Source organism: Dermacentor albipictus, chromosome 7, assembly GCF_038994185.2.
Source record: "Dermacentor albipictus isolate Rhodes 1998 colony chromosome 7, USDA_Dalb.pri_finalv2, whole genome shotgun sequence".
In the NCBI taxonomy this organism is placed as follows: Eukaryota; Metazoa; Arthropoda; class Arachnida; order Ixodida; family Ixodidae; genus Dermacentor; species Dermacentor albipictus.
The window spans coordinates 56187881-56207139 of record NC_091827.1 but is presented as its reverse complement, the minus strand read 5'-3'; the positions used below and the strand labels follow the sequence as shown (position 1 = coordinate 56207139).

The 19259-nt window shown below is 46.7% G+C and overlaps 1 protein-coding gene across 1 annotated transcript; it reads right to left on the bottom strand.

Annotated features, from left to right (window-relative positions):
- Positions 1-215: 215 nt before the first annotated feature.
- Positions 216-19259, bottom strand: LOC135906819 (sulfotransferase ssu-1-like). Its single transcript, XM_065438415.1, has 5 exons — positions 18853-19259; positions 12163-12451; positions 7827-8091; positions 3797-4000; positions 216-465 (listed from the first exon to the last, which is right to left on the bottom strand). Exons 1-5 carry the CDS (start codon positions 18865-18867, stop codon positions 252-254), a joined length of 987 nt encoding a protein of 328 aa, XP_065294487.1. The 5' UTR covers positions 18868-19259; the 3' UTR covers positions 216-251.

The window sequence follows — 19259 nt, the reverse complement described above, 5'->3', positions numbered from 1 at the left end:
AGAAAATGTCCATACCGTTGAAACAATAGGACTCTGCCTCAGGAACGATGATATGCTCGTTTGTTTCGTGAAACGTAAACGTGCGACTGGGCTACCATCGATCCAGAGAGCAACACGGAGCCCAAAATATTATGCACCGATCTACAGTGAAAAAGAGAGAGACAGAGAGACCTTAACGCAATATTTCTGCAAGTGGTCCTTTATGGGGCACTTGCCGAAGAATTTATGCAGAAAGATTTTTCTCGCTTCTCTTAAAGGGCGAGGCAGTCTCCCCACAGGCTCAACAAGTTGATCTGGCCAGACTTCAGCGCCGCTTTGTCTTTCATCCTCTGCACCTGTTCCGCGTTGAAGTGGTTCTTCCAGTCTCCCACAACACCTTTCCTGACTACGCTTGTGCCTTCGGTGTGCTTGCTGGTTGCGCGGTGTCCGGAGTGGTCCAGGTACAACTGTGCCCACCGAGGTAGCCTGTCGTAGGGAGAAGAAAGAGGATACGAAAAGCAGTCCCGCGTGCGAAATGTTAACAGCTGTGTGGCGACAAAACAGGATAAGTGTAATAGTCGTGCTGGTTCTGATGGTACGTTCGCTGATCGCAATTTCTATACAACGATCGGCGTGTGTGCAACCGCAGGGCCAGGTTTGCTGTTAAAATATGTTTAACATGATAATTGGATCCCCACATATCAGTGAAGTGTTCGTGGAAATATTGCTTCGATCATAAAGCTTTTTTAGAATGACCTACAATGAACAAATCACCGAATACCAACGTGGTTGTTCGCTTAAAATGTGAAAGTGGGCCATGCTAAAAAGGCTATGGTTTAAGAGTGTGTTGCTTTCCACAGCGGTTCCACTGACGACGAATAAATGGCATGACTGACCTGACAGGCTTGAATTTTATCGTCTAAAGGGACAGTTATTACGATTTTTTTCGCAAGTAGCTGTTGTCCTGACGTGATTATTGGTGGATGTATGGTGTTGCCAGAGGAGGTCAGTGGTAATAAAAGCAGGAAACTTCTACATTTATAATCGCTGAACACTTTACTACTTAGTATTTCACGACTTAATTAGCAGACCGCTCATTCCTGATAATGAACCTGAATTTATTTATATATATTATTGCTGGCTTGGATATTCACGCAGCAGGAGCTTCCCCAGTCGCATGGTTGAAACGGCCTTGCGAAGCGGAAAGGGTCAGAGACAAAATTAAAGATGGTAACGATGTTAACTAACTCATTATGTGGACACCACACGTAAAATCGACATTGACTGACTGACTGAATAAACTTTATTGAAACCAGCAAGAGATGGTGGCTGGGCCTAGGCCTCCCACGTGGGACGTCGAGGTGTTGCCTCTTCGCCGCCTCGCAGGCCTGCTGGGTCGCCCAGAGTTGGTCGTGAAGGTTGGGGCTACGCAGGGCAGCGTGCCATCTCGACGAGAGGGTCGTGGGGTTAGTGTCGGGGTATTGGTGTGTACAGTCCCAAAGCATGTGTGGAAGTGTGGCTGGCTGTGTCTTGCAGATATGGCACGTGGGATTGGGGTAAATGTTTGGGTAGATCTTGTTGTAAAGTTGTAACGAGGGGTAAGTATTGGTTTGTAGCAGGCGGAAAGTTGTAGCCTGCGCTCGGGATTGTTTGTTGTGTGGGCCGGGGAAGGTTCTGCGCTCTAAGTAGAAGGACTTCACAAGATCATTGTAGCGTGTCAGGCGATCCCTACCGGTGGGGGCAGCCTTCCCTTCTCCTGCGCGGTTAACTAGGCCTCGCGCTAGGGAGTGGGCAACCTCGTTGAGGTTGGGGAGGTGCGGGTGGACGAAGTCGACATTGGGCGAAACATTTAATGCCTGCGCCGATACGGACGTTTCTAATCATGTTTATTACATTGACTAGTTCTGTGTTATTAAATGTCAATTATGTTTTATGCGTGCTCTATTATTCATCTAGTCTGAAACGTTTCGACAGTGGTTCATGTTGAACTCGGCATGTTCATCACGTATGCAAATGCGTAGCAATGATTGGATGGTGGTGCAGGAATGCCATAGTGACTCCCTTGTATGTTTCCAACGATGTAAGGGTCTTGTGCGCTAGTTCAGCAGCTGCAGCGTTCGTTGCGGCTAAATACATTAAGTTTGGACTTTTGACATCGACGACGGCCGCCGAACTTGCAGCTCTGCGTGCAGCACTTCAATTCATCGATGAAGAAACACCTCCGTACCCAGAAATTTTTCGACATTGCCCTTGTCGCCATTTGTCGAACTTTACTGTAATGCACCAGCGTAACTCAATTGGTTGAACTTTAGAAGATGACTTTACAAAAGGCCGGCCAAATTTCAACAAATTTCTGTTAGCGACGTTGAGACGCTTGCAAAACTTTGCGCGAGAAAGCCCGTGTTCACACAAAAAAAAAGCAGATACCAGCTTGTCGCGATGTTGGACATATTTATCAGCGAAGGGGACCGGCCAATGGCAAAGAACGCTTACCACTGAAAAGCTTTGTGAATTGGCACTCCGTTTTCAGTTTTCGTTCTGCCCGAAAATTAACGTAGCGAATGTCATGTCAAATGTCCACAATTGGTAGATTATGCCTTCTTTCTATATGCTGCAAAATTTACCAATATTGTTTCGACGGATATTGTACAAGACAGCTCCTCCTTTTCTATGCATTATAGAGAGAAGCATCAGAGGTAGAGCTTCGTAAGAGCGTGTGTTGTAAAAAAGGCTGGGAAGATAGTCTGCTCGGCTTTAGAACTTGCGCAGAGCCAGTGTCGACAGTGCGTGACGGCACTCCAGACACGCTTCAAGTAATTATGAAGCTGCTTACAATACAAATGCTACTGGAGAACCTCGCTCTGATTGGTAAGTGTACCGTGTCTCGCCTGTGTCATAAATTCGACAATAACGAGTCGGGTTTCCTGAGATTATGTATGCTCAATATCCAGCCAGTATCACGGGGCTAAACCAGGAAGAACTAGAAAGTACGCCTCTGCTCTTAACTACGGTTTCAGAATAATTACCTGCGTATTTCTTGATTGCTCGTTACATGAAGTCATTACTTCACCTGGTCATTCAGACAAAAACGCACCCAGAAAACCGAGAAATAAGTAAACGAAAGGACAAATAAGCAACCTTTGAAACGCTGAAGTTTACTTTGAACGCCCTGTTCTCGTGGAAGCAATTACAAAGCCGAACAAGATAATCGCGCACAATCATCCAGCCCACTCACTGTAAGTGGCTCGGGTAAAATATGTAATGCCGTTATCCGACTGCCGGTTCGCAGTTTCCGTGTCAGAGCGCTTTCCTTCCCGCCTTGCCGGCATTCACAAAATGGTGAAACGACACACAGAGGCTTTTGCATCCGCCAGAGTAAATATGAAGAATGTAACATTAAAAAAAGAATTAAGCAGGTTTTAATAACTTGACGAGCGTTGAGGTTCGGTTTTGTTGGTAAGACGTGCTTAGGATTGTTTAAGGGCTATGAGGGACAGCGACAATCAAGTGCGCACGCACATGCGCTGAATCAGTTATCGGTCACCACGCTAAAGTATTCGTAAGTTTTGATAATGTTTACTGCGCCACAACAACCCGAATGCGAGAAAATATTTTCCAATCCATGACGTACGGTGCTAGAATTTCGACTCGGAAATAAAAAAAAAGAAGAAAGCCAGCGCAAAATTAACGCAAATAACGTTTTGATGATTCCTCTATCCCTCTGAACCAATTTAGTGTCCCTTTAAGCCTCTTCGGAGCTTCATGTGATCCATGCTAGCTAGTGTTCATAGACAGGCGTTCATATAGGTAGCATCACCTGTGCCTGGGTGTGTGGGCCATGAACTCAGCCTGGTACTCTCGCTCGAGCCGCGCTAGCCTTCGGACTTCGGTCACGCTCGCGGCTTTCAGCACCTTGGCCAGGACGCCGGGGTCAGAGCGGAGCGCTTTTCCGTACTCGGCTCCGAGAAAGTCCGCCACCGCTAGAACCCAGGACTCAGTGTCCCGCTTCAAATCCTCGTACCTGCAGCAGTAAGCAAAAGTGTCACGGGGCCTTAGCAAAAAAACTTGACCATTTCATGTAAATTAAAACAGAAATCTTTTCACGTTTCCACGCAAGCACACTTTGAGCTGCAGGATGGTCCTAGAGAAGCTACGACGTGAATGTACCCGCGTAGTAGTCCACGTACCAGTACTGTCTGCGCGTTAGCGCTACGCGAGAGACTTGAACGAACGCAAAGACAAAAGAAAGTTCGGGGCTTCATTCAGTGGATTCGCGTTTCATCGCAGTGGTACATGAAAGCCACGCTCATGCTTGGATTGGTTGGCACATCCCATTCAATAAAGAAAGATATGGTTGGTCCATCTGGAATCGGTAGAACACACAAAGTGTCTTCACAGAAGCTGCTGCATGTTTGATTTGTGAACTCGTGGTCAGCTGCAGCGAAAGGCGCACGATTTGCGGGTCGGCGACCGTGTTGTTGAACCACAAACTACTCTCGTTTTGACAGTTTCCTTTTTCTATAACGAAGGGTTGAGCGTGAGCAAGCACAATTGCTCACGGCCGCCAAACTTTGCAGCGTGGCTGTTTGGGCTAGTTGCGAGTTCGTCGTCTTGAGGGCGCCACACGGCGGGTAAATGAGGTCGTAGACAGGACAAGGACCACCATGGAATTACAACTAAGATTCTGCTATCCAATGCGCCGAACCTATACAAAGCACAGCAGTGTAACAGCTATCTGAAAAAGAATACCTTAACTATGGCTGATGGCTGAATCAAGACTAAGCAAAAACAAGTGAGCACCAGAAAAAAAGCAGCCACAAATACAGGTGGACAAAACTGTATGAACTAGAGACAAACAAATGCAAAGTCGCGTCAAAAATTGGAGGACGCTTAAGCGTCGCCTTCAAGAGTAGAACGCGACAGCGTTCCCGTGGACCCGCCAAGGGGTGTAAGACAATGGGCTACGGCGCAGTGTCTACGTGCCCCGCATCGGACGCGGTGAGCGTCGAGCAACGCAGCGTTCGGCGCGGCAACGAAATGTGCACCTGAGCAAGCGACGCACGCCTGAGCCTTAGAAACAGCTCGTTTTTGAGGCAACACCGCATTCACTAGAGGCGCTTTTGTACCGCTTTGAAGCATCGAACTCGTGGCTCAGTGGGAATACAAAAAAAGTCGTGGCTCAGTGGTAGCGTCTCCGGCTCACACTCCGGAGACCCTGGTTCGATTCCCACCCAGCCCATCTTGCAAGTTGTTTTTTATTCATGAGGTGCCTGCTGGGATTTATCGCTCACGGCCAACGCCGCCAACACCGACGCCGACGACACCGGCTTTTCTGCGACACGAGCTCCTTAACGCTGTCGCGTTAAAAGTCCGTGCGTGTAAAAACTCTCTTACCGAGTGCCATTTTTCTTTCTCTTGCCGCTTTGTTGACCTGAGGCCGAATTCCAAAAGCTTTTCTTTCGTAACTGCACGTTGACATTGGACGGCCGCCTTCCCTAGTGGTACGTTCCGTGTCATGATTGGTTGAAATTTTCTCTTACGAATCAACAATTCTAGTGTAAGAGCTCTTTTCTGAATTTTTGTTATTTGGTACTCGTATCTGTTAACCTTTATACCGTCGGCAGTAGTTTATATGTTTCGGATAAATGCATCACTGTTTTGTTTAAGTTCGGCGCATTGGCTAATAAGACCTCAGCGGGAAGTCAGCGCTTGTCCTTGTCCTATCTAGATTGTCATTTAACCGTCTTGCTGTACCCTCACGCCAATCAGACAGCGCAAATGAGATGGACAGATTTGGGCTTCTTATGACGTGAAATCAAATAATATAAATTCAGTGCAACGCAGGGCGGCAGGAGCATCGCTGACACAAATGTCTAGCACGCTGGCAACTTCCTCATGAAAGCTTAATCTGTCTGCCTTGACTAAAATTAGTTCGCAGTGACGCTCTTTTCTGCACTGCGGTGTCTTCACGTGATTTCGCCTCCTCTCCCACCATACCAACACCGTATCATCTCCATATGAACAATGCAATCTACGTTGTTCACTTTCACATTCTGCTATTATTAACATCTGTGGTGTACACTTAGCGTACTGAAAGCACATATATCATAACAAAATATTTTCGGGCAAGTGATGGAAGCACAGCATGCGGCAGATGGAAGCTGCGTAAGCGTAAGTCGGCAAACTCAATTTTGAGTCGACTCACTCGGACTTAGACCAACCCGTGAATCTGAGTGTCATTGAGCCTACCTGAATATAGTTTTGATGAGTTCGAGTCCGACTGAGTCCGGTTGAGTAGAACTGTGGGGAGTGTGAGTGCGAGTGGGGCTACAAACACAAAGTGACATCCATTCGACTCCGTGAAGATCGTATGGCAGTGAAAGCTGACGACAGTAAAGCTCTCAAACGAAAAACAAAGTGCTTTCGCTGCCATTCCATCTTCCCAGAGCGTGGGTTGTCATTTTTTCGTTCAGAATCGCGGGAACGTTCTTCGTCGGTGGTCGTTTCGCGCTTTCCCCGTTCACATTCTCGTTGCCGTTCCTTCCGGTGCTCCTCGTACGCATGTTGTTCTTCGGGTTTACAAACTATACGTGTCCGCCCCATCGATAACGGAACTGTTCTTAGCGCCGATACCTTTCCTGCTTATATACTGCGATAACCTGCAGGGACGTCACGCTATTGTTCACGGCGAGCGTTCTGATCTGTTCCACATTCTTGCACCTCTGCCGCCGCACTGCACCCGTATAGGTTTGTTAGAAGTCGCTAAATCCGTTTCTGTTGTCTGACGCCGAAAAAAGCTATGGAAGGCTAGTCATGTACCGCTTTCGCAGTAAAAAATATGTTTTGTCAGTGAGTCTGACTGAGTTGCGCTTATTTTGATGAACGTATGGGTCTTGACATTATGTTTGGTGAGGATCGCTAGTGCCGTGGGAGAGATGTACCAAATGCAAATCACCGGTACGGGCCGCTGAGCTCGTGTGGGTCCCGGCTCACTCGCAAATGGAAGGCAACGCACTCGCCGACCACTATGCCCTAGAACTGTCAATCCGGGCCGAGGACGAGCCAGAGCTATCGCACACCGTGACAAGTTACAAATAAATCACCCAAATGTACAGAAGCGGCAGATGTAGGCTTCCACGTCCTCATCCGCAACTCAGCCGTTTGCAGCAAACGATCGTGCGACGCACGCAAGCGGGGTCGCTAGCGCATCCCGTGCTCTTGCACAAGATGTTTCCAACAGAGCATGACACTTCATGCCCATTTTGCAGACTATCAAAAGGCACTCTAGCACACATCCTTGCAGAGTGCACTAAGCTCAAGAGCCCCCCACCATCCCAACCCCACACCCTTCCGAGCCCCAACTCCCCCGGGCGATGGGAGACCTTGTTGTCCAGCCCCGACCTACCGACCCAGCTCGCGCTGGCGGCTAGGGGCCAGGAACTGCTGGACGCATATGGGACCTGAGAAGAAGGTTCCACCCTATCTGGTGCCGGCGCGCACCAACCTTTACTAAGGGCTCAATATAAAAGTTGATTCTCTCTGTCTCTTGACATTATGTTCCAAAAATGTGGTGCCTACATAGATACAGCGCGGATAGCTTTTGACAGTAGAAAATGTAATCCCTATAGGAACACTGGATCTCATAGTCTCTATAACCTCATTAGCCACTACAACATTCCATTTTTTGTTTCTTTAAATGCTGCCATTCAGAAGTAACACTAAAACGCCCTGTTTATCCTAAAGCAGACCTCATGGCGTACATTTGCAACGTTATGAAGTGATCTTCGTTAAGAGCACAGCGGAGCTATGTTAACGCTGTCGTAACCGTGAATATATTATCCGAGCACCTGACGAAAAGGACGTTGGGGTCATTTCGGTGCGGGTACCAGGACAACAGGTGGTCGAAATAGTCTCCACCGTCCACGTCCCCGGAGAGGAAGAGCTCAAAGAATTCGTCGAAGGTGCCTCTTTCAAACTGGTAGATGGGATAGAGCTTGTAGTGGTGGTAGAAGGAGACGCAGCAGTCGAAAGGGTTTCGCACCACGTAGATGTACTTGGCTTCAGGGCAGATTCGATCTTCGTCGTACACCATGTGCGTCTTGATTGCACTGCCTGCAGGTACGGACACAAAGAAAGCATTGTTATTTAAAAGCACCCATGGGTAGATCATTGCACAAAAGGCACAGAAAACAAGAGGATGCATTTTTATCTATCTATCTATCTATCTATCTATCTATCTATCTATCTATCTATCTATCTATCTATCTATCTATCTATCTATCTATCTATCTATCTATCTATCTATCTATCTATCTATCTATCTATCTATCTATCTATCTATCTATCTATCTATCTATCTATCTATCTATCTATCTATCTATCTATCTATCTATCTATCTATCTATCTATCTATCTATCTATCTATCTATCTATCTATCTATCTATCTATCTATCTATCTATCTATCTATCTATCTATCTATCTATCTATCTATCTATCTATCTATCTATCTATCTGTCTGTCTGTCTGTCTGTCTGTCTGTCTGTCTGTCTGTCTGTCTGTCTGTCTGTCTGTCTGTCTATCTATCTATCTATCTATCTATCTATCTATCTATCTATCTATCTATCTATCTATCTATCTATCTATCTATCTATCTATCTATCTATCTATCTATCTATCTATCTATCTATCTATCTATCTATCTATCTATCTATCTATCTATCTATCTATCTATCTATCTATTGAGAGGTTGCTAATTGCGTGCGTACACAAATAACACGTATCAAGTATGAACATTATGGTTTTCACATTATGCAAGCTTTGGCGGCAAGTGCACTAACACAACTTGTGCACTGTGTTGTGCATCCGGACGGCGACGCCAGTCTTTTTCGCCGCGGCACTGCACGAATTAACGTGCGCGGAAAGTTAAATGAACGGCGTTCTGAGGAATGTGTTTGCCGTTAACACATTAGAGAAAAAGTTTTTTGTTTGTCGCACTGCCACCACAATGTAACTGTTTCAACAATGACAATGCTCATCGATCCAGCCCGTACTTCCTTTCTTTAACACTGTGCACTGAGTATATTTAAAGAACGGTATGTGCGTTTCACCGTTCCAGAGTGCTCCAGAGATAAAAAATAGCGCTTTTAGAATGATAAATAAAGTGCGTGCAAGAATAACGACACTATTGACAATTATTGCATAAAAAGACATGGGTCACCAATGGTGCAGAATGTTTTAGACTTGTAGGAATGAACTACAATAAAAGTGAATTTCCAGAACTTTGAGAAGTACAGAACACAAATCGCGCCACAGAAGGTTTGTTGGGAGAATTCCGAAGGTGGTTAGTACACGTCGAAAAACGTACAAAACGGCTGTTTGGAGTTTGCAAAACACAACTTATTTCTCAACGATAGAATGAGGCCAATGATAAAAGCTAGAGGCATGAAAGTGCACGAATGTTTCCTGTCCCTCTAGAGGCTCAGGGTTATTTAAAATGTCGTAACGAATATTATAAAAGTTGGTCGCGCCTTGAGTTAACATTGGACCTTCTAGGAGACTAGTCAAACGGACCAAGTAACACTCATTCCCTCGGGGGCGCATCGGCAGTGGCGTGGACAGAGGAGTTAACAGTGTGTGACGCATAACCTCATGTGCGCGAGAAAACAGAACGCATGCATCGCTTAACCTCTATTTCTTACGATGACACCGAAGAAGAAAGCCACGCCAGTTGTTTGCATAGTCCAGAAAACAGCCGCTGAGCTAGAAAATCACTCGAACGCTTGAGGAACGCCGAGGACTAGAAGTCATGCGATTGAAACGACCATCGAGTACGGCCATGGAAGAAGATGCGAAGGCAGTGAGGAGAGAGAGAGAGAGAGAGGGAAGAAACATTTTTATTGGGTGAATGAAGCCTTGGAGAGGCGTCCTCATTCCAGAATGCCTTGAGCTCGGGCCGCGTACTGGGCCCTTGCAATCAGCCGTTGCTGATCCTCGAGGTCGGAGCTGGCCAAGGCAGCGAGGAGAGGCAAGACGCTTGAAACCGTCCCCGCAGAATATCCCGGTGGAAATAACCTCCGATGCGTGCGTTAAGTATGTGCTCACTGAAGGTCGCATAGATCTGTTATGCTTTTTTGTTTTCTTGACTATGGACATGAAGCAGCAACATTCGTAATCCTTGCTCAAGAGCGCATTTCGATTTGGTTTATTTTGTGATAGTGTTGCGATAGAACAGACGCTTAAGAAACGTGGTGCAGAGAAAGAAGATGGGCACCTGGGCTTGGCACGAGCTGGTTTCAATCTTTGTCGCTGGCTGCTTTGCTCTTGTAACTGCATTTTAATTAGTTTGCTTTTGTCTCTCCACACTTAACATTTGGGTGGAGGTTTGCCATCTCCTTACTCGCCACGGAGCTGGTCAGCGGTCGCTACATCGAGCTCTCTACCATGCCTCCCCGGAGATGGGAGCCCATCAGCGGGGGCCGCGGCTCGTCAGACTGCTCCAGTCGTGACGCTTTCCCAGGCTCGCTACCCTGATGTGTTTCGCGGCTTGGACGGTACTGGTGTCGAAGAGCGGAATAACGTTTACGAACGCGTCAGCACTAATATAACAGGTGAGACGCAACGATCATGTTCTCTAACGTCGTGTTTTACCTGAGCAGTACAACAGGCGTGTGGCACCGAACCCACGAAGACGAGTTAACCAGCTGCTACATTTTCATAGGAAAACTTCGCGAACTGTTCGGTGACCTCTTTGGGCGCACGGTCACAGCCAAAAAAGGCCCTTGCGATCCGTGTTCAGAGCCCCACAGGGCCCCCTACGTCTCATACATACAAGACGTCCTGGCTCTTTGCCGCAAAGCTGACGACAAGATGTCTGAAAAAGACAAAGCGGCGCACATGTCGAAGGGTATCGCAAACGACACCTTCAACTTGCTCGTCTTCGGCAACGTGTCTAGTAATGATGCCGTCATCAAAGAATGCTGCGGCTTCGAACAATCTAAGAGCCGATGTATCACGCCCCGCATCGTGCACTTGCCAAATACCGCTGCTACGTCGACTCGTGAGAACCATCCCTGCCAGCCAATCCCACGTGACAACGTAACTGCGTCGTCCTGCGTGAGCTCGAGGCCGCCCATTCGTCATCGCACTCCGCGACTCCCACTGATCCATCACCAGGCACGATTGATATGATCCAGGCCGTTGTTGGACAGTAATATGAAAACGTGGGTCCCAACCCCGCGTGTCCGTCTACCCACGTACCCAGCGCGAAGCACGTCTCACGCGGCGTTCCTCATCCCCGAAAATCTTTTCCCTACAACATCCTTCAACCCGTCTGAATGGCGCACCTCGGACGACAGGCCCATCTGCTTCCACTGTTGGCGCGTTGGCCACTCCGTTCGTAACTGCTGCAACCAATGGCCAACTCCGTCTTCGAAATGCAACAGAGCTTTTTTACGTAACTTTGCACCTACTCCTCGCCAGTATCGTACTGCCGCTGACGCCTGTGTTCCGAAGCTTGGCTACGGCCGACACCCGTCACCTCGAAGTCATCAGTCGATCTCCTTCGCCCCAGCCTTGTCGATTCTCGTCACCGTCCATTCCCGTCCACACTCAGCCGCGAAACTTGGAACAGTAGCTTCTGAAGTTGAAGCTGCGACGTCGACCTCGTCCTCGAATCCTCTGCTCACTTTGCTCAAGAACGAGAATCTTTTTTTTTTTTGAATTTGGTGTTGGAGCCACTGCTGTACCTGCGCTGGTCGACACAAGCGCCCACCTCTCGATTACGAGCGGTTGGAAGATGCTTTCCGGCGGTGCCTTCCGGCGGTGCCTTCCGACGATGAATTAAGTGTTCCTCACTCCTGCACCAACGCCCGTTTGATTGAAAATGTTGGCAATATTCTTCGTGGGCTTCGCTTACAGTATTTGACTTTTACAATGAATGTACAGAAATGATATGACGAAGTGAGGAAAGAATAACTTACACATGTACACAGAATGACGAGAAATTACCGTAACTACGCTTGAATCAGCAAGAAATAAAACAGGCGCGAGAGAAAAATTCCGTACGGTGTGCACGCCAGCGCTCTGGCAGAGAACGCGCCGTCATATAACGCCGGCGCTGTTATACTGCACGCTTAAACTGTCAGTGGTAATCTTATCTAAGTTCTCAAAGACATGAACGCACCGGGAAAAGAGAGTTCAGAGACGGCCTCTACGCCGTGCCTCTCAAGAAAAGGCATGCTGCGGAAGAAATGCTCGGCCGTGGGTGGCGGCTCGCCAAGGGTGTACACGTGGTAGAGAATGTGCTGCATCCAGGTGGTGCCACACTTCGGGTACGTCACCACGTAAACCTCGCCGGGCCGGTGGCGGTAAGCGAGGGCTGCTTGGAGGATCTCTGCGGGAAAGTGCTCGCAGAAGACGTACGAACCAACCCGGCGGCTTCGTACCACACCTTCCGGGCATTGCTTGTCCCGCTGCACCGCGAATGAATTAAATTTAATTCAACTCAGTTTATTTAGCCTCATTGCATCATGATGTCAGGAGCATGGACCTAAAAACCATAGTGATTTATGGCTCGAACAAGTAAGTCTGTGACCCCGGTAGAATGGAGCAGAGTGCAACATTGACGCGCATAGAAATTTGCAGCGAAAGACATTACCTCGGCAAATCTCTAAATCTGTTAAAGAGAAGACTGCTCACATTAAACAAGATCTTGGGACCATGGCCTCGCAAATCGCAGCTACAAAAGGCCACAAAAGCGCTGCTGTGATATTTGAAAGCTACGGGATTGAGCCACCGTCTGTGGTCCGGACTGAGTGACTGAACGATATCCCCAGTGGACTTTCTCTTCTTGTTTTGATCTTTACTTCCCCTTTTCCCTTTCCCAAGTGCAGGGTAGTCAACTAGACCCAGTCCTGGTTAACCTTCATGCCTTTCATTTATCATCTGCCCTCTCTCACACACAATGGTATGCAAACTGTCAATGTAAGCACATGGAAATCACGACGCAACTGTCGCTACATATGCTAGCATGTGAACAAAATAAAAAGAAGCGAGGTTATCGCAGCAGTACATTCTAGATTAATGAAATGCAATGGTATATAGAGCATGATTTCAATAACTGTTATAGAAAACCACGTTATTTTGTGGAAGGCAACATTAACGCAATTTTGAATAGCGAAGTGAGTTGGCTTTAAATAAACAAGCTGTATTATAATAAATAACTAGCATTACAAACGGTGGCACTATCAGTAATAGCAAGATCTGACAACGCTGGCTGTCAGAAAACGAAAGCAAGGAATTCTTCGTGGGAAACGGAAGCAACATCGACAATATCTTGTTAAAAAATCATTCAGCAAAGCTGGCAAAGTAAACTTCAGCATCTGTTTGCCATGATCTGTTCGGGAACTGCCGACTTTCCAGGGGGTCTGTATTTCGGGTGTATTAGGCAGCGACGGGTATACTGAGCTGAGCCCTTGCAGTCTGTGCGTCGTCTTGTATTGTTGCTCTACCCCCTGATCTCTATTATTTAACTATAACAGAAGGTAGACTCAGTTTTAAGCGCATTTCATTTTAAACCGGGGTTGTGTATGGCAGAGATGCGAGAGTAAATGGGGTGGTTTTCTTAAGTTGCCTGCCGTCGTTCAATGCTGTGGCGGAAAAGAGTGCACTATAGAGTAAAACTTTTATGGATAAAAAAAAGCACCGTTAATGACTGTAGATACAACCGATTGCGCGAGATAGCTCCTGCGCCAAGTCTTCTATGTGGCTATCAAAGAAAAGCGTTTCTCCGAAACGAATTCCTGAGCATCGAAAAGGCCGCAAATGATACGCGGTCTCTGCTGATCTCAACAACCGGGTACTCTGCAGCTTTATGGCTTGTGTGACTGCCGTCCCACAGTGTTGTACTGTTTATGACAAGTTATGTAATTACTTTCTCTGGAGGACGAAATTAGGAAGCTCAGCATTTTTCATATCTTATCTGAGCGCCATCCCACGGAGCTGAACATGTGCATATTGTTCCGGTACATTACAACACGCAGCTCCTTCGACACGTGATATCTGAATGCCATGAAAGTGTTTAGTGCATCTATGTTTTCTATTTTTAGAGCATATATTGTTAAGCTTATCTTCGTTTTCATGTGCCGCAGTAATTCATGTATAATCCAGGGTTTACGTGCTCATTTTCTTTGAATGAGTAGCGTTATTCTTGTGGAAAGCCGCCGCAAACGGCATTTAAATATTTCAACATGAACATATCGTAAGCTTCGTTTGAATTACTTCGCTTCGTCGTCCAAACTTACGCGAGGTGGCCTATCCTGAAAATCAAACAGCGGGCCCTGTTGATAGCTCTATGAGTGGGTGGCTGGTTTGGTTTCTTAGAAGCAAGTATATGAGCGATATAAGATAGCTTAAGCTCGGCGGACTGCGAGTGCATCAGAAATGGAAGCCAAAATGCAGAAAGCGAAATCATCAATGGAGCTATCAAGCAAAAGAGTTTATACCGTATTTACTTGGAGCTAAGGAAACCCGAATTCTGAGCCGTCACCTGAAAATATAAAAGCCACCAAGCAAAAGAACATGTTACGATGCAGTCCTACCAACTAGTTTGAATTAATATACAGCGAGGCTTGGTGTGAGTGAATAAATAGTCGAAACATGCACACAAACACAGACACACAAGTGCGGGCCTATACAAGCTATACCCCACCGTTTTGTTAAGTGGAGTTGCTGACTACTAGCGAGTACTACGGATGCCTTGAACGCGTCGTGGTTTTAGAGGGAGCATGCCTATGCGTACGTAGCGCATAATTTGAAGTAGAAGCTTAGCGCAAATAACACCACGAACACAAGGGAGACAGACAAGGACAAGCGCTTGTCCTTGTCTGTCTCCCTTGTGTTCGTGGTTTTATTTGCGCTAAGCTTCTACTTCAAATTATGGACGACCAACTAGCCCAACAGTCAACCCTACTAGAAGTACGTAGAAGTACGTAGCGCAATTCGATTCGTCATTACCGCGCAGCCACGGATGCGCGTAGGCGAGCGCCATCTGCCAGTGCCGCAAGGAACTCAGCGGCGCGCGCGCAGCGTTGTGATTGGTCGGTCTGTTCAGCAATGGAAGGGCCAGACAGCAGCTGCCGCGGTCGCGAAACCAGGCCAGGTTCGCCAAGGGAAGCTTCGCTTTTAAAAGAAAGCCCGAACTTTTTGAAGTCAGAAACGATATTTATTTCGAACAGGCGCCACAAGCGGCGAATCGGTTACAGCTTCCTTCATGCAACCAATCAACTCAGCATCGTCATCCACGCGGAGATCACTGAATTCCTTGTCGTTCCCCTCCTCCCGCAATGGGTTGTATTTTGTACCATCCAGCGCTTTGAAAATGCAACACTTTCCGAATGCGCGGCGCCAGCTGCTCTATCTTTGGATTATGTGCGGCGTCCAAAAAAGTTGTTAAGGTTACAGTGGTAAGGTGTCTGCTCCTGTGTAGAACCAGTCATAAGCGCATTAAGCAAGCCTTCCTCTTTCACGCGTTTTCTTCAATGGTGGACATCGCCACACGCCCAGCGAGGTGCTCTTGATGCCACGTCACGGCCGTACGGGCCGTATCCTCGAATCCGGCTTTGTTATTGTGAAAGCTTCAAGCAATCGTATACCACCCGTCGTGGTTGCTCAGTGGCTATGGTGTTAGGCTGCTGAGCACGAGGTCGCGGGATTGAATCCCGGCCACGGCGGCCGCATTTCGATGGGGGGCGAAATGCGAAAACACCCGTGTACTTAGATTTAGGTGCACGTTAAAGAACCCCAGGTGGTCGAAATTTCCGGAGTCCTCCACTACGGCGTGCCTCATAATCAGAAAGTGGTTTTGACACGTAAAACCCCATAATTTAATTTTAATTTTTTTTTCAAGCAATCGTATAGACACTCCAGTCGCATTTCTGCCGTCGGCATCGCCCTGACATTCCGTCCACAGTCCAAGGGCGGTAACATCGTCCCCGCGCGCAGTATGCTGGATGTGGAGTGAAAGCTTGCGAGGGTGAGCCTGTGATCCCGGCTCAATCTCTCACGCTAGACAACGGGGGTAGGGGAGATAGGGGCGTATGTCCTACTACAGCTGCTGCTGCGAATGGCCCGGCGGCGCGGGCCCTATCTTGAAAGCAATCGGTGATGGAGATATAGTCCAAGCGTCTGGGCGCACGGACGCCCGATAGCGTCGTTCGTGTGCGCCGTGTTTTCCGGCGCTTAGTTCGCGTCGAAGCAAGAGGTTGCACGAAGGTCAATTCGCTCGCTCCTGCTGCCGCGCTTCCTCCCACTCGCGTTTTGAGAGTGAGTCCCCGCGGTCATCGAGTCAGATGTGTCACTGTTTTCTTGTGCTCACGTGACACCATGCTTGTTGATTTAGCTAGTAAGCGAATGCTTACAAACGCGTACGACCGTTAGAACTACCATTGTTACTTCGTATACCTGTGTATATTTATTTGTTACCGCAACTAATTCCTCAATTTTTGGGCGAAGCTACGACTTTCTTTTTAGAAGAAAGCACCAGCTTAGAAGCGAATAAATATGGTAGTCTATACTTTGCGCCTGAAACGTCCTGTCGTGAACAAGAGTGACAGACAATCCAATATGTTAAAGTCGTGATTGGGCCTCATCTGGTGGAAGGGCTACCTTTCATGTATGGTTAAGGCGTAAACACATGCATGCAGCACATTTTCAAAAAAGAAACGACAACGTCATGCGAGTTAGTTGCCGCCGAAGTGGGGGTCGACTTGATGGGAGTCTTATTTTTTGCAAACGTATGCCTACAGATTTATATTGTCTCCAGTAGCAGGGAGAATAAAGTTAAACGATTTACGTTCATGTTGGACGAATAACGCAAAATACTCGTAAGACTGGACTAAGAAAAAAAACACAGACATAAGCGGTGACTTGTGTTGACTTGTCATTTGTGTTGTCAAACGTGTGGCGCCAAAAACAACACAATTGAATGAACACATTAAGAGGGAGATACAACAAGGAAAGATACACACTCGCAGAAACCAAAATTTTTTACTACCGAGTGTAATTGACGGCTTGCACATGCAACTGTCTCCTTACTTACTTACTTACCTTACTTTTACGTACTTAGCTTTACGCATGTTATTCAATCATAAGCTATCGCTACCTATGTTTTGTCTTATAAATACCGGGTTTAATATTCCAGGTTGTAGTCGCTCTAGCCTCATCAATTATAACAACACAAGATTTTCAGCACAACTCAATCTTCTCCTTCCGAAAGCAAGAACTAACTACGGGAAATTCTGAAACGCCATCGTGTTTTCAGGCATTTCTGTTTGGAATTCAATACCATCTGATATGAAGACATCTACATTATTATCATTCAAGCGTAGAACGAAGGAGCATTTCATGAACACTTTATCTGACGCGTAGCATAATTTATCGAACCTATAATTAATTAGATTTTGTTCACTTTACCATTACGCAATGTACTTTTCAATTACCTAGTTACTGAATTTTGCCTTAATTGATACTTCTCCTCATTGTTAGCGTTACATGCCATTTATCCTCGTTTGAATTGTTGCATGTTGTTTTTAAGATTTCTTCAATAATTTTTATTCTTTTTAACTGTATGAATATACTTGTGATATTTTTAATAGATTTTTTTCTCTCTTGCTGTTTATTTCCGATGATGATGTAGAAATTGTATAATATATGAGATGACTCACTGTTTGCCACGATTCTACTATCCCCTTTTCATATCTTGTTAGGAGGTTCCCCCGACAGTTGTTACTTCGGGACCTCCGAGTGTGTACATATACCCATTTTGTATTTGATGTTGTCAAAAATAAATATTGATTGATTAATTGATTGATTTCCTGTCAGTACATAATGCTCTCGCTTTTACCTTTTAATTCGTTTTGCGAATGTCAAGGTGAAACAAAATTGTAGTTTTCTCAGTTATTGGGTCGATCCGCACCTCCTGCAGTGATACAAAGGGAAATTTATTGTCCAGTTACAAAAAAAAAAGTCGCAGTTTCGCCCGAACAGCAAATTAGTAGACAGATATACGAAGTACGGATAGTAGTTTTATCGGCCACATTAGCTTGTAAACATTCACTCACTAACTAAATTAACTCGCATGGTTTCCTGCACGCACAAGCAGACATGAGGACACCTCATTCGATGACCGCTGGAATTCGCTGTCAAAACGCAGGCATGAGGAAGCGTGGCAGCAGCATCGAGCGAAGTGGCCTTCGTGCTGTCTATCACTTATAGCACGCCCAAAGCTGCGATCCATCGGGCCCGGTTCCTTGCGCACGACGCAAGACGGCACACTTCCTCCTTGTCTTCCTCCCTTGCGCACGAGAGATTGAACCGCAATCGTTGGCTCACCCTCGCAAGCTTTCACTCGCACATAGCGCATACGACGCACGGAGACGGTGCTATCGCCTCTGGATTTTACACGGAACATCACTTCGGCGTCGACGGAGACGATGACGGCAAAAATGCACCTGAAGCGTCCATATAATTGCTATCGCAATAAAAAAAAAAACAAGGCCACACTTATGGTTGGTTATTGCTCTCGTGAAAAAAAAAAGAACGAACATAGTGGTTAAGGTCAAGTAAGTGAAATTAAAATAATCTTGACTTCATAAACATCCGAGGTAGCGGTTTTATAATGCTGCACTTACCTTCTCCTTTAGCCTCGCCTCTCGAACAGACCGTACGAGGTGAGCTTGTGGAATTGGTGTGTGCTCCAGCCTGTTTCTATCACTGAAGATGCGCAAGCACTTTGTCCAGCAGGAGTTCCGTGTATCAAATCTGGTGTTGTCGCGGGTCAATAGGAAAAAGAAAAAAGAAAGAAAAACAGACTTACCTGTTCCTCAGGCATGCTGGTCTCTCAGGTGCCGCTGCGACGGCGCGAGTAACTTTCTAGAAATAAGTTCAGATTGCTAGTAAACTATCTGCGGTGGGTCACCGGTGTCACAGATCTGCGGGTTTACACAGGAGGCTGGTAAACAAGACTGTATGCGTTAGAGTTCGAATGCCTGCCAGAGAGGATTACGTCACTCCACATAGGCGCCACGGACAGTGCATCCAAGAAACTTACGCGTCAACAAAATGAGTAGCGTTAGTCATAATTACAGCTCCGTCCGAAAGTCATACAGATATGACGTCGTTTGCACAACGTAGATGCAAATATGCAACCGTAAGGAAATGATGAGGTTCCCAGAAGTAAGGACTGTGTTTCAAATTGCTCCGTACCATCTACACAGCGCACAG